This window comes from Mixophyes fleayi, chromosome 12 (genome assembly GCF_038048845.1).
Source record: "Mixophyes fleayi isolate aMixFle1 chromosome 12, aMixFle1.hap1, whole genome shotgun sequence".
In the NCBI taxonomy this organism is placed as follows: domain Eukaryota; kingdom Metazoa; phylum Chordata; class Amphibia; order Anura; family Limnodynastidae; genus Mixophyes; species Mixophyes fleayi.
This window is the reverse complement of record NC_134413.1, coordinates 83981535-83994725: the sequence shown is the minus strand read 5'-3', so window position 1 is coordinate 83994725 and position 13191 is coordinate 83981535. Positions and strand designations below refer to the sequence as shown.

At 47.2% G+C, this 13191-nt stretch overlaps 1 protein-coding gene across 1 annotated transcript; it reads right to left on the bottom strand.

Annotated features, from left to right (window-relative positions):
• Positions 1 to 3761: 3761 nt before the first annotated feature.
• LOC142108593 (mothers against decapentaplegic homolog 6-like) lies at positions 3762 to 11621 on the bottom strand. The gene is made up of 5 exons (XM_075192378.1): positions 11538 to 11621; positions 8046 to 8112; positions 7499 to 7971; positions 7066 to 7161; positions 3762 to 6328 (listed from the first exon to the last, which is right to left on the bottom strand). The coding sequence occupies exons 3-5, from the start codon at positions 7914 to 7916 to the stop codon at positions 5793 to 5795; spliced, it is 1050 nt and encodes a 349-aa protein (XP_075048479.1). The 5' UTR covers positions 7917 to 7971; positions 8046 to 8112; positions 11538 to 11621; the 3' UTR covers positions 3762 to 5792.
• Between the last annotated feature and the right edge of the window lie 1570 nt (positions 11622 to 13191).

The window sequence follows — 13191 nt, the reverse complement described above, 5'->3', positions numbered from 1 at the left end:
ATTTTATCTTTATGATCTGTTTGGTTACTTGGAGAACCAGTGGATGAGGCACCATACTCTGGATTCCTGGCTTCTGACCTTATTAGGTCTCAGAAGAACCTTATGTAGTTATCTCCACCATACAAGACCCTTATTGTACCTTGAGCTCATAGCGGACCCTTGTACACGGTGACCCTTTGCCTCCACATCACCCAATATCGTCCCCTTCTGTGACCACCATTCAGACTTCTACTTACTTTCAAGGGTGGCGATTTAACCGGTTCCTTAATCTAGATAGCTCAGTATTTTCTACAACCTAGAATTTGGTAATTGCTGCCGCAGAGCACTGGGGTCATGGGTTCAATTCCCACCAGGACACTATCCGTGTGGCGTTTGTATGTTCTTCACGTGTTTGCCTGGGTTTCCTCCCGTAGTCCAAAAAAGTACTGGTAGGATATTTGGCCACTGACATAATGGACCATAGTATGTGTGTGTTAGTGAATATAGATTGTAAGCTCCACTGGGGCAGGGACTGATGTGAGTGACAAGTATTCTGTGTACAGCGCTGCGGTATATGAGTGATGTCATATAAATAAACCAAACTAATAATAATTTGAGTGTAAACGGATGCTCCAAGGCTCGTATGTGGCCCACTGGACAACATAGGCTGCCTATGCTGTTTTGGACTTAGTTCAGGTGCCCCTCCTTATTGTCCTGTATTACAAGTCCTTTATAAATGTATTGTTTGTGTTTGGCTGTACTAGCAATAGCATCTCAATCAATGCAACATGCACTTGTTTATGTTGGGTCATAAAATCGCCTTGTTAGCTGAGCTAACGCCCCCTCCGTGCCCCGGGTCATTGGGGGGAGGGGGGCACAGAAGGCAGAAACTAGGAGAGGAAGTATAATTCGTTACATTGTTATTCCACCTGCTTGTGTCTGCTACACAGGTGTATTTATCAATGTGCGGAAAGCAAAAAGAGGAGGAAACTTTCCTATATTACACCCCTCGATAGAAAAGTCAGAGGACTACATATTGGGAATTGTTTCTGATTTAATAATGACATAATTCACGTTTTTCCAGCCTCCCTCCCGCGGGGGTTGTAAAGTTACATCCATTCTGCCCCGGGGCAAACGCCACATCGTCATGATCTGGAACCTTGCGCGTTTCTAACATACAAGACCCCCCCCCCCTCTCCCCCAATAAACTGCCCCAGCTGGGGGTCACACAGATCAGTATAATAATTTAATGACAGACATCAATGTACACAGTACTGCGCGGGAGACTGACTCCTCTACAGACGTACAGTATGATGTCCAGTCGTCATTAATAACCATCACACAAGTACTGCCAAATAATAGATAATATATTTAATAATACAAAATACAAATACATGAGTGATAAATTAAGGACAAAATGTGCCAGACGGAAAAATAACAACACGTATTATTTGTAGGACGTTATTTTTCGTTGTGTTTACTATTCATACCACTTCAGGCCCTGTCTGTGGAGTATAACTAAGTATTTAAGTATCACTAAAATAATATTTGTCTTTACATGAGTCAAACATGGTCAATATGTTACATGTCAAACGTTTTCATATAAATAATATAGAGAAAGTAAATAAATGCTGGTATAATAGAAGATAATAATAATAATAATAATAATAATAATATTATATAATGATGGGATTATAATGAAGTGTCGTAAATCATGTGACCACAGCAGAGAATAAGCGGCTCAGCTCTTCCACCTAGTGGCCAAAAGTGTTCATGACACTTGTGAAAATGATTTTCACCTACACAGACGGGGGAGCCGCCATTTTGTTGGCTGTGGTAATATACATAGGAACGCCGCCTATACATTCAGCAGGTAGTAATACCTCAGAGGTGTCAGTGGCTCTTAGCGAATCGATGGTGAATTCTCATGTATATGTCTATACAACCAACAAAATGGCCGCCCCAACTGCATGGTGGAGACTCCCTGATAACACAGCATGTGGTCTCTCCGACTTATCCTATATCTATATAATAACATATTGGGTAGACAGAAGTGTCAGCTTAGCGGTCAGAGTTGAGTTTCGGGACCAGACCCCCCTATAGTTTAGTGGGTAGGGGGCCGTGGTCTCTGTATTTAGATGCATTGGAGATATTTGGGGGGTCGGACCCATAAATCTCCCAGCAATCTCCTCACGTGACTCTCATCTGCTTCGTGCATGAACGTTATCCTAACACGGCGACTTGTCCTCACTTTCCCCCTCTGTACACTTCTTTTATCACCCTTCACCTCCTCTTTCCCTCTGACTTATTTCACAGAAGTGTCATTTCCACTTACTGGGCCCTACAGCAAAATACTGCGGGGCCCCGGCCCGTTGAGCACGCCTTCTAACACTTGCTGACTCTCCCCGAATGCCTGGGGGACACTGGGAAAATTGTCCGTCTTCCCTGAAGCCAAACCAGACCACACCTCCTAAAATATGTACATGCAAAATCAGGACATATTATGCCCCACCCCTGATCCACAACAAGCCACACCCCAAACCGCGTGAGTGTCCACTTCTGGTTAAAGCTCCGCCCATTCCATGTAAGCCCCTCCCCTTACCAGGGCTACCATTATGGCAAAAGTTGCGTCATTAAATCCTGCCTGCCCTCAGCCAACGTCTCAGTGACCCCCCCACCCTCCTAAACTGTCAACAACAAAGCATTTGCAGCATTGTTTTCATTTTATGAAGGGGGGCTAGGAAAAATTAAATGAACCCTCTACAACTTTCTCTCAACATTACCACATACTACTTATTGATGTACTAATCTCACACACGGGTCTGAGATATATATAACTCAGACTCCAGTTATCAGACCCCGTTACAGTCACATGGACAGCTCTACACTGCGCAGAATGGTAACATGACTGCTCAATCACCTACATAACCCTCTATTACCTTACATTATAGCAAGACCCTTCTGTGACTGCCTGCACAAACACATAGTACTACAGGAGAGAGACCGGGGACAGAGCGACGTTCTGCAGATCTCTAGAGAGGTCAGTAATGTTATAATCTGCAGAATATATCACTGTGTATCTGTCAGGGGGTAGATGGGACAGAGCAATGTTCTGCAGATGTATAGAGAGGTAAGTAATGTAATAATCTGCAGAATATATCACTATGTATCTGTCAGGGTGTAGATGGGACAGAGCAATGTTCTGCAGATGTATAGAGAGGTCAGTAATGTAATAATCTGCAGAGTATATCACTATGTATCTGTCAGGGGGTAGATGGGACAGAGCAATGTTCTGCAGATGTATAGAGAGGTCAGTAATGTAATAATCTGCAGAGTATATCACTATGTATCTGTCAGAGGGTAGATGGGACAGAGCAATGTTCTACAGATGTATAGAGAGGTCAGTAATGTAATAATCTGCAGAATATATCACTATGTATCTGTCAGAGGGTAGATGGGACAGAGCAATGCTCTGCAGATCTCTAGAGAGGTCAGTAATGTAATAATCTGCAGAATATATCACTATGTATCTGTCAGGGGGTAGATGGAACAGAGCAATGTTCTGCAGATGTATAGAGAGGTCAGTAATGTAATAATCTGCAGAATATATCACTATGTATCTGTCAGGGGGTAGATGGGACAGAGCAATGTTCTGCAGATGTATAGAGAGGTAAGTAATGTAATAATCTGCAGAATATATCACTATGTATCTGTCAGGGTGTAGATGGGACAGAGCAATGTTCTGCAGATGTATAGAGAGGTCAGTAATGTAATAATCTGCAGAGTATATCACTATGTATCTGTCAGGGGGTAGATGGGACAGAGCAATGTTCTGCAGATGTATAGAGAGGTCAGTAATGTAATAATCTGCAGAATATATCACTATGTATCTGTCAGGGGGTAGATGGGACAGAGCAATGTTCTGCAGATGTATAGAGAGGTCAGTAATGTAATAATCTGCAGAGTATATCACTATGTATCTGTCAGGGGGTAGATGGGACAGAGCAATGTTCTGCAGATCTCTCAACAAGCTAATAATCTGTAAATGATGAATATACACTGTATTACCCATATAGCTATATTGTACACAGAAGGATTATTTAGTTGGACCTGATACAATAATGATTAACCCTTATATCAGCCAACTGATTTATTCTTTGCTCCCTGACAGATATTTCGGAGGTTCCAGGTTTATATAAGATGCTAATATACAAACCACCAGTAGATGGAGACAAAGGACAGTGGGTAGAATATACCTCAGATGAGGCATTTGCACTATTTAAAATAAATTGAATAGTTTCAGATGATGGCGCTCACAGCGCAGCACCGCGCAGGCCGCAGAGGGCGGAGCCAGGACTGTGTGGGTTATGATGTTAGTCCTTAGAGGTAGATCTCTCTGCGTGATGCACAGTGATCCAGGACATAGATACAGGGGGACCATCTGTGGCTGTGGGCGATAGAGACAATGGAGACCAGCGTGTGTATAGACTTGTACGGATAATAGAGCCATGATGTATGGTCCCAGGTACTGGAGATGGTAGAGGAATCAGTATTATATGGATGATGGAGGTGGAGCTCTTCAGGTAATGGAGGCGTTGGACTTGGCTTTGATGGACAGTGGCGAGTCCAGATCTTGCAGGATTAGCTAATAACTGGACTCAATGTCGATGATGGAGCAGGGTAAGTGTAGAAGTCATGTACATTGTTTTCTTTTAGAAAGAGTAACCAGGGAAGGAGCTTGTACTGAGCTAGAGACAGAGATACTAGAACTTGCTCATTGCAGTAGATACAGATGATGGAGCTTGTACTGAGTAGTAGATGAAGATGACGGAGCTTGTGCTGAGCAGTAGATACAAATGATGGAGTTTGTGCTGAGCAGTAGTTACTGATGACAGAGCTTGTACTGAGCATCAAACACAGGTGATGGAGCTTGTGCTGAGCAGTAAATACAGATGGCAGAGCTTGTATCACGCAATAGATATAGATGACGGAGCTTGTACTGAGAAATAGATACTGATGACGGAGCTCGTACTGAGCAGTAGTTATTAATCACAGAGCAATAGTACTGAGCAATAGATACAGATGTTGAAGCTTGTGCTGAGCAATAGAGACAGATGATGAAGCTTGTGCTGAGCAATAGGTACAGATGACAGAGCTCATGTCAAGCAATAGATATTGATGATCTAGCTCGTACTGAGCAGTGGTTATTGATGACAGAGCTTGTACTGAGCAATAGAGACAGATGATGGAGCTTGTGCTGAGAAATAGTTACTGATGACGGAGCTTGTCCTGAACACTAGAGACAAATCATGGAGCTTGTAATGAGCAATAGATACATATGATGGAGCTCATGCCAAGCAAAATATACTAATAACGGAGCTCGTGCTGAGCAGTAGTTACTGATGACAGAGCTTGTACTGAGCAGTAGAGACAGATGATGGAGCTTGTACTGAGCTCGTCCTAATAGCTAGAGACAGATGTTGGAGCTTGCACCGAGTAGTAGATACAGATGACGGAGTGCATGCCAAGTTATAGATACTGATGACGGAGCTTGTGCTGAGCAGTAATTACTGATGATGGAGCTCGTAATGAGCAGGTAACACAGATGATGGAGCTTGTGCTCAGCAGATGATGGAGGTATGATCCAGTACATAAGACAGACTGTGTTTACAGGTGGCAAGGATGATAGAGCCACAGTTAAATGAATAATAGAAATTATGGAGTCCTAGATCAATAACCTATTGAGCAGGTGGCACAGACAATATGGCTCCGGTCATGTAAACACGGCCCCTGGGGTGTAACACGGGGGCCCATTATTTTGGGGTACTGAGCAGAATCTCCAGCCAGCACGGGCAGGATGTGATAAACTGTCGGGAATAGCAGGCACCCCATCCCTTGGCAAAGCTGATACGTACACTGTGGGGGTCACAGGGCCCGTCCTCCTGGGCAGAGTACCCCGATAAACTGGCTGCTTGCTCAGCGTCAAACACTTTGATGGAGTATCCAGGTAGAAGCTTGTGTACAGACTGCCCGCGGGCGCTCACCGCGGCCAGGGTGGGGGAGTTGATGAAGATGGGGTGCTCGCTGCGGTTATACACCCACACTTCATCCTGCTCGCGGCTCAGGACCAGACCCTGGCCAATCTTCTTCCTGGTCCGTCTCACGGTCTGACTGCGGGGGTCAGAGCCCAGGAAGCCCAGGCAGAAGCCGCTTCCCTTGGGCAGGTTGTGGAAGATGTGGATGGAGGGCTCAGTGACGTTGTAGAGACGCCCCACGCGAGTCCGATGCTCCCAGTAAGCCAATTTACACCAGTGGCCGTCTCTGTGCGATCCCCTGGACAGGGTGGTGTCTGAAAGAGAGGCCGAGAGACATAACGTTATTACACATCTATAGAGAGAGGCTATAGACTGCAAGCTCCTCGGGAAAGTGCCTATCCAATACTCAGTTGTAAGATTACTGGGACAGAGTCTCCTGCTAGATTGTAAGCTCCTGGGGACAGTGTCTCTCATTACACCCCTAAATTGAAAGCTCCTTGGTACAGAGTCTCTCATCACACCCCTAGATTGTAAGCTCCTTGGTACAGCATCTGTTAGTACACCACTAGATTGTAAGCTCCTTGGTACAGAGTCTCTCATTACACCACTAGATTGTAAGCTCCTTGGTACAAAGTCTCTCATTACACCACTAGATTGTAAGCTCCTTGGTACAGCATCTGTCATTACACACTAGATTGTAAGCTCCTCGGTACAGAGTCTCTCATTACACCACTAGATTGTAAGCTCCTTGGTACAGAGTCTCTCATTACACCACTAGATTGTAAGCTCCTTGGTACAGCATCTGTTAGTACACCACTAGATTGTAAGATGAGTACAGTACAGTGTACTCGTTACTGACCCACATGTGTAACATATATCAGGACAGAGGCTGAAGGTGCTGGAGAGCCTATATAACGGGGTCCGGTACGTGGACCTCCACAATATCTGTTCCTAGGTATGTATGTATGTATGTATGTATGTATGTATGAGCAGTGTCAGCGTCTAGTATGTGTTCACGGAGTGGTGAATTCCAACACACGCATGTGCTTACCGTGTATGCCTCGGACATTGAAGCAGCTGGTCTCCTGGAAGGGAACAACGGGCCGGGGGGCTTCTCTGGTCTTGTAGGACAAAGAGACGTCGGATTCTGTTAATAGAGAGAATTGGGGTGAATACGGTCCCTTAGGAGCCACAGGGTAAGAATTTTGGGACAGAGCCTCCCACTAGATTGCAAGCTCCTGGGGACAGGGTTTTCCATAATGCCACTAGAGAGTAGGATTTGTGGGACAGAGACTCCAACTAGATAGTAATCCTTGATACAGAGTCTGCCATTATACCACTAGACTGTAAGCTCCTGAGGACAGTGTGGATTGTAAACACCCTGGTAGAGGAAACTAAGGAGCTCCATGGGGTGTGAGAAGTGTCAGCTTTGGGGGTATAACATCTCCCAGACCTTCTATCCCCCCAGACATCATCGGGCGTACCTGGGGCCGACAGCCGGCTGTAGTGGTAGGGATTACAGCAGACAGAGGTCCCCTCTCCGCTCTTCCTCCAGAAGTTCTGGCACTGAACCAGCGTTTTTAGCTCAGCGGCGCTCCGGAGCTCCGGCCAGCGGTACAGCTTACACAGCAGCAGGTGCGGCTGCAGCGACTTCCCTGACCTCCCGTCACCGGGACCCCAGATACAGCCGCAGTCCCAGCACCCTTTGCTCTCCACCGCCTCCACCAGCTGCCACAGCTGCTCATCCTTCAGCTTGATGAAGAGCTGGTGGGCCGCAGGACGGAGGCCATTCTGGAGGTCTTCGGGGTGGGGGGGCGCCCCTTCCCCCAGACCCCGGCTCGGCGTTGTGCAGCGCTGTCTCCAAAGCTGCCTTACTGAGAGAGACCGACGGGAACGGAACATAAGACGGATGCGATCACTCTGCGGGGCCCGAGCTCCAAGCTGGGGCCACAGGAACCTGCCAGGGATGAAAGGGGTGTTCAGTAGTTACTGTGCACAACGATTCTTAGTAAATATAATGGGAGCACATACCTGGTGAGTCAGATGTTCTGTAAGTGCACCCTGAGATCAGCCATGTTCAATGTACCATCTGCAGGACCTGCACACAGAACATACAATGCAGTCACGTTTCATGATAATGTTGCATGAGGGGGCGCTGTTAAATTAGAGTCTACAGAGTGAATCTATGTGATACCGGCAGGTAACAGAGACGGTGTTGGAGAGTGTGTGATACCGGCAGGTAACAGAGAAGGTGTTGGAGAGTGCGTGATTCCGGCAGGTAATAGAGACGGTGTTGGAGAGTGTGTGATACCGGCAGGTAACAGAGACGGTGTTGGAGAGTGTGTGATACCGGCAGGTAACAGAGACGGTGTTGGAGAGTGTGTGATACCGGCAGGTAACAGAGACGGTGTTGGAGAGTGTGTGATACCGGCAGGTAACAGAGACGGTGTTGGAGAGTGTGTGATACCGGCAGGTAACAGAGACGGTGTTGGAGAGTGTGTGATACCGGCAGGTAACAGAGACGGTGTTGGAGAGTGTGTGATACCGGCAGGTAACAGAGACGGTGTTGGAGAGTGTGTGATACCGGCAGGTAACAGAGAAGGTGTTGGAGAGTGCGTGATTCCGGCAGGTAACAGAGACGCGTTGGAGAGTGTGTGATACCGGCAGGTAACAGAGACGTGTTGGAGAGTGTGTGATACCGGCAGGTAACAGAGAAGGTGTTGGAGAGTGTGTGATACCGGCAGGTAATAGAGACGGTGTTGGAGAGTGTGTGATACCGGCAGGTAACAGAGACTGTGTTGGAGAGTGCGTGATACCGGCAGGTAACAGAGACGTGTTGGAGAGTGTGTGATACCGGCAGGTAATAGAGAGACGGTGTTGGAGAGTGTGTGATACCGGCAGGTAACAGAGAAGGTGTTGGAGAGTGCGTGATACCGGCAGGTAACAGACGTGTTGGAGAGTGCATGATACTGGCAGGTAACAGAGACGATGTTGGAGAGTGTGTGATACCGGCAGGTAACAGAGAAGGTGTTGGAGAGTGCGTGATTCCGGCAGGTAACAGAGTCGTGTTGGAGAGTGTGTGATACCGGCAGGTAATAGAGAGGTGTTGGAGGGTGTGTGATACCGGCAGGTAACAGAGACGGTGTTGGAGAGTGTGTGATACCGGCAGGTAACAGAGATGGTGTTGGAGGGGGTGTGATACCGGCAGGTAATAGAGACGGTGTTGGAGGGTGTGTGATTCCGGCAGGTAATAGAGACGGTGTTGGAGAGTGTGTGATACCGGCAGGTAATAGAGAGACGGTGTTGGAGAGTGTGTGATACCGGCAGGTAACAGAGACGGTGTTGGAGAGTGTGTGATACCGGCAGGTAACAGAGATGGTGTTGGAGGGGGTGTGATACCGGCAGGTAACAGAGAAGGTGTTGGAGGGTGTGTGATTCCGGCAGGTAATAGAGACGGTGTTGGAGAGTGTGTGATACCGGCAGGTAATAGAGAGACGGTGTTGGAGAGTGTGTGATACCGGCAGGTAACAGAGAAGGTGTTGGAGGGTGTGTGATTCCGGCAGGTAATAGAGACGGTGTTGGAGAGTGTGTGATTCCGGCAGGTAACAGAGACGGTGTTGGAGAGTGTGTGATACCGGCAGGTAACAGAGACGGTGTTGGAGAGTGTGTGATACCGGCAGGTAACAGAGAAGGTGTTGGAGAGTGTGTGATACCGGCAGGTAACAGAGACGGTGTTGGAGAGTGTGTGATACCGGCAGGTAACAGAGACGGTGTTGGAGAGTGTGTGATACCGGCAGGTAACAGAGACGGTGTTGGAGAGTGTGTGATACCGGCAGGTAACAGAGACGGTGTTGGAGAGTGTGTGATACCGGCAGGTAACAGAGACGGTGTTGGAGAGTGTGTGATACCGGCAGGTAATAGAGACGGTGTTGGAGAGTGTGTGATACCGGCAGGTAACAGAGACGGTGTTGGAGAATGTGTGATACCGGCAGGTAACAGAGACGGTGTTGGAGAGTGTGTGATACCGGCAGGTAACAGAGACGGTGTTGGAGGGTGTGTGATACCAGCAGGTAACAGAGACGGTGTTGGAGAGTGTGTGATACCGGCAGGTAACAGAAACGTGTTGGAGAGTGTGTGATACCGGCAGGTAACAGAGAAGGTGTTGGAGGGTGTGTGATACCAGCAGGTAACAGAGACGGTGTTGGAGAGTGTGTGATACCGGCAGGTAACAGAGACGGTGTTGGAGAGTGTGTGATACCGGCAGGTAACAGAGACGGTGTTGGAGAGTGTGTGATACCGGCAGGTAATAGAGACGGTGTTGGAGAGTGTGTGATACCGGCAGGTAACAGAGACGGTGTTGGAGAGTGTGTGATACCGGCAGGTAACAGAGACGGTGTTGGAGAGTGTGTGATACCGGCAGGTAACAGAGACGGTGTTGGAGAGTGTGTGATACCGGCAGGTAACAGAGACGGTGTTGGAGAGTGTGTGATACCGGCAGGTAACAGAGACGGTGTTGGAGAGTGTGTGATACCGGCAGGTAACAGAGACGGTGTTGGAGAGTGTGTGATACCGGCAGGTAACAGAGAAGGTGTTGGAGAGTGTGTGATACCGGCAGGTAACAGAGACGGTGTTGGAGAGTGTGTGATACCGGCAGGTAACAGAGACGGTGTTGGAGAGTGTGTGATACCGGCAGGTAACAGAGACGGTGTTGGAGAGTGTGTGATACCGGCAGGTAACAGAGACGGTGTTGGAGAGTGTGTGATACCGGCAGGTAACAGAGACGGTGTTGGAGAGTGTGTGATACCGGCAGGTAACAGAGTCGGTGTTGGAGAGTGTGTGATACCGGCAGGTAACAGAGACGGTGTTGGAGAGTGTGTGATACCGGCAGGTAACAGAGACGGTGTTGGAGAGTGTGTGATATATATAATATAATACAGTACAAACTCATTATACAAGTAATGGACATATATAATATTCTTCCTGCGCTGACCTATCATGTATATGACATAATTAATATCTAGAGGTTGATCCCGGACCACTGGTACAGTACAGAGGAATAGCTGATGATTGTGTTGAATTATAGATATATATCGGGGTACACAGCTATAGGTACAGACGACAGGTCTAGCATTAGATGAAAGTTGTACAAGGGATAGATCTTATACTGAGGCACAGATGGGTAATAGGACAGCGCTCATGTGAGACCTCCACAATTGTTTAACCTGAATCTCACTCACAAAACAGATACAACACAATATTATTATCACCCTGTAAAATCATCACAATTACACTATATCTAGAGCCATTCACGTGTCGTCTTACTGTCCCCCAAAACACGTATCAGTCCAGGCACCCAAGGGTCTAGGGGAACAACATACAGGGGTCTGTAGGTGCAGTAAAGATTTGGGGAGCATAGAGTGAAATAGACAGCAGAAGGAGGGGTACAGATTATACCCCCTTATACCTGGGTCACATAGAACCCCAAACACCCACCCAGCAGACACCCCCAAACTGTGACATTACCGAGCAGTGTCTGTGTCCTGCGTCCCTCTGAGCTGGGTCTCCAGTGAGGGCTTCTGCTGTAATACACAGAGATACTCAGCTTCCTGTCCTACCCCCCCACCCTCCTCCTCACCGCCCACAGACAGCCCGCCCCACTCACTGCTCTGTTCCTGCACCGACTTTCCTACAGGACCCTATAGGCAACATCTCATCAGCTACAAAACTTTTCTGAGCCAATAGAGAGCACAGACTTCCTTACATGTAGGAATATTCCTGGTATTTAAGTGTGAGATGCTCTGCAGAATATATCACTATGTATCTGTCAGGGGGTAGATGGAACAGAGCAATGTTCTGCAGATCTCTAGAGAGGTCAGTAATGTAATATTCTGCAGAATATATCACTATGTATCTGTCAGGTGGTAGATAGGACATACCAATGTTCTGCAGATCTCTAGAGAGGTCAGTAATGTAATAATCTGCAGAATATATCACTATGTATCTGTCAGGGGGTAGATGGGACAGAGCAATGTTCTGCAGATCTCTAGAGAGGCCAGTAATGTAATAATCTGCAGAATATATCACTATGTACCTGTCAGGGCGTAGATGGGACAGAGCAATGTTCTGCAGATCTCTAGAGAGGCCAGTAATGTAATAATCTGCAGAATATATCACTATGTATCTGTCAGGGGGTAGATGGGACAGGGCAATGTTCTGCAGATCTCTAGAGAGGCCAGTAATGTAATAATCTGCAGAATATATCACTATGTACCTGTCAGGGCGTAGATGGGACAGAGCAATGTTCTGCAGATCTCTAGAGAGCTCAGTAATGTAATAATCTGCAGAATATATCACTATGTATCTGTCGGGGGGGGGGGGTATATTTATTCAACTGCAGGTTTAAAAAAGTGGAGATGTTGCCTATAGCAACCAATCAGAATCTAGCTGTCATTTTGTAGAATGTACTAAATAAAAGATAGAATTTGATTGGTTGCTATAGGCAACATCTCCATTTTCTTAAACCCACAGTTTAGTAAATATACCCCCAGATCTGGTCAGCCCCCCACAGTTACCATTCCCCAGTATCCCCGTTGTCCGCTGTGCTGGGCAGCAGTATATACGGTATTCTTACGATGCAGGGACTGTTTATTGCCTTTTTGAATGATGATATGAAATCCTACTGAGCGCCGGAGTCGTGGATGGATATTTACGCCCCGCGTAGGGTATAAGTGGTCTCGTTATTACCGCGGTCAGAGCTGTATATATGATGTTATACAGGGTAGGAGCTGTGTTGTTGTGTGACGTGGGGCACAAGGGGTTACGCTCTATCTGCTCACTTCCTTCCCTGCAGTGTTTACTCTGCCTGAGACTTCCCCAGGAGATAAGGAGATCTGGGCTGGCGCCTGTGCAGCCCCCACCCCGAGCACATACAGACAGAGGAATATTATTATTTCTATAGCGCCACCATATTACGCAGCGTTGTACAGAGGATTCTCTGAGACTCTTATTCCTGCTATATATGCTCTGATTGTACACTAAGATCAGATGCTCTCACATCCAATCACAGTAACTGAACCTGGTATCACAGCATGGCACATGGAGACTGGCACATATAGTATGGCTCACACACCCTGGCACACAGAGCATGGCACACGGAGACTGGCACATATAGTATGGC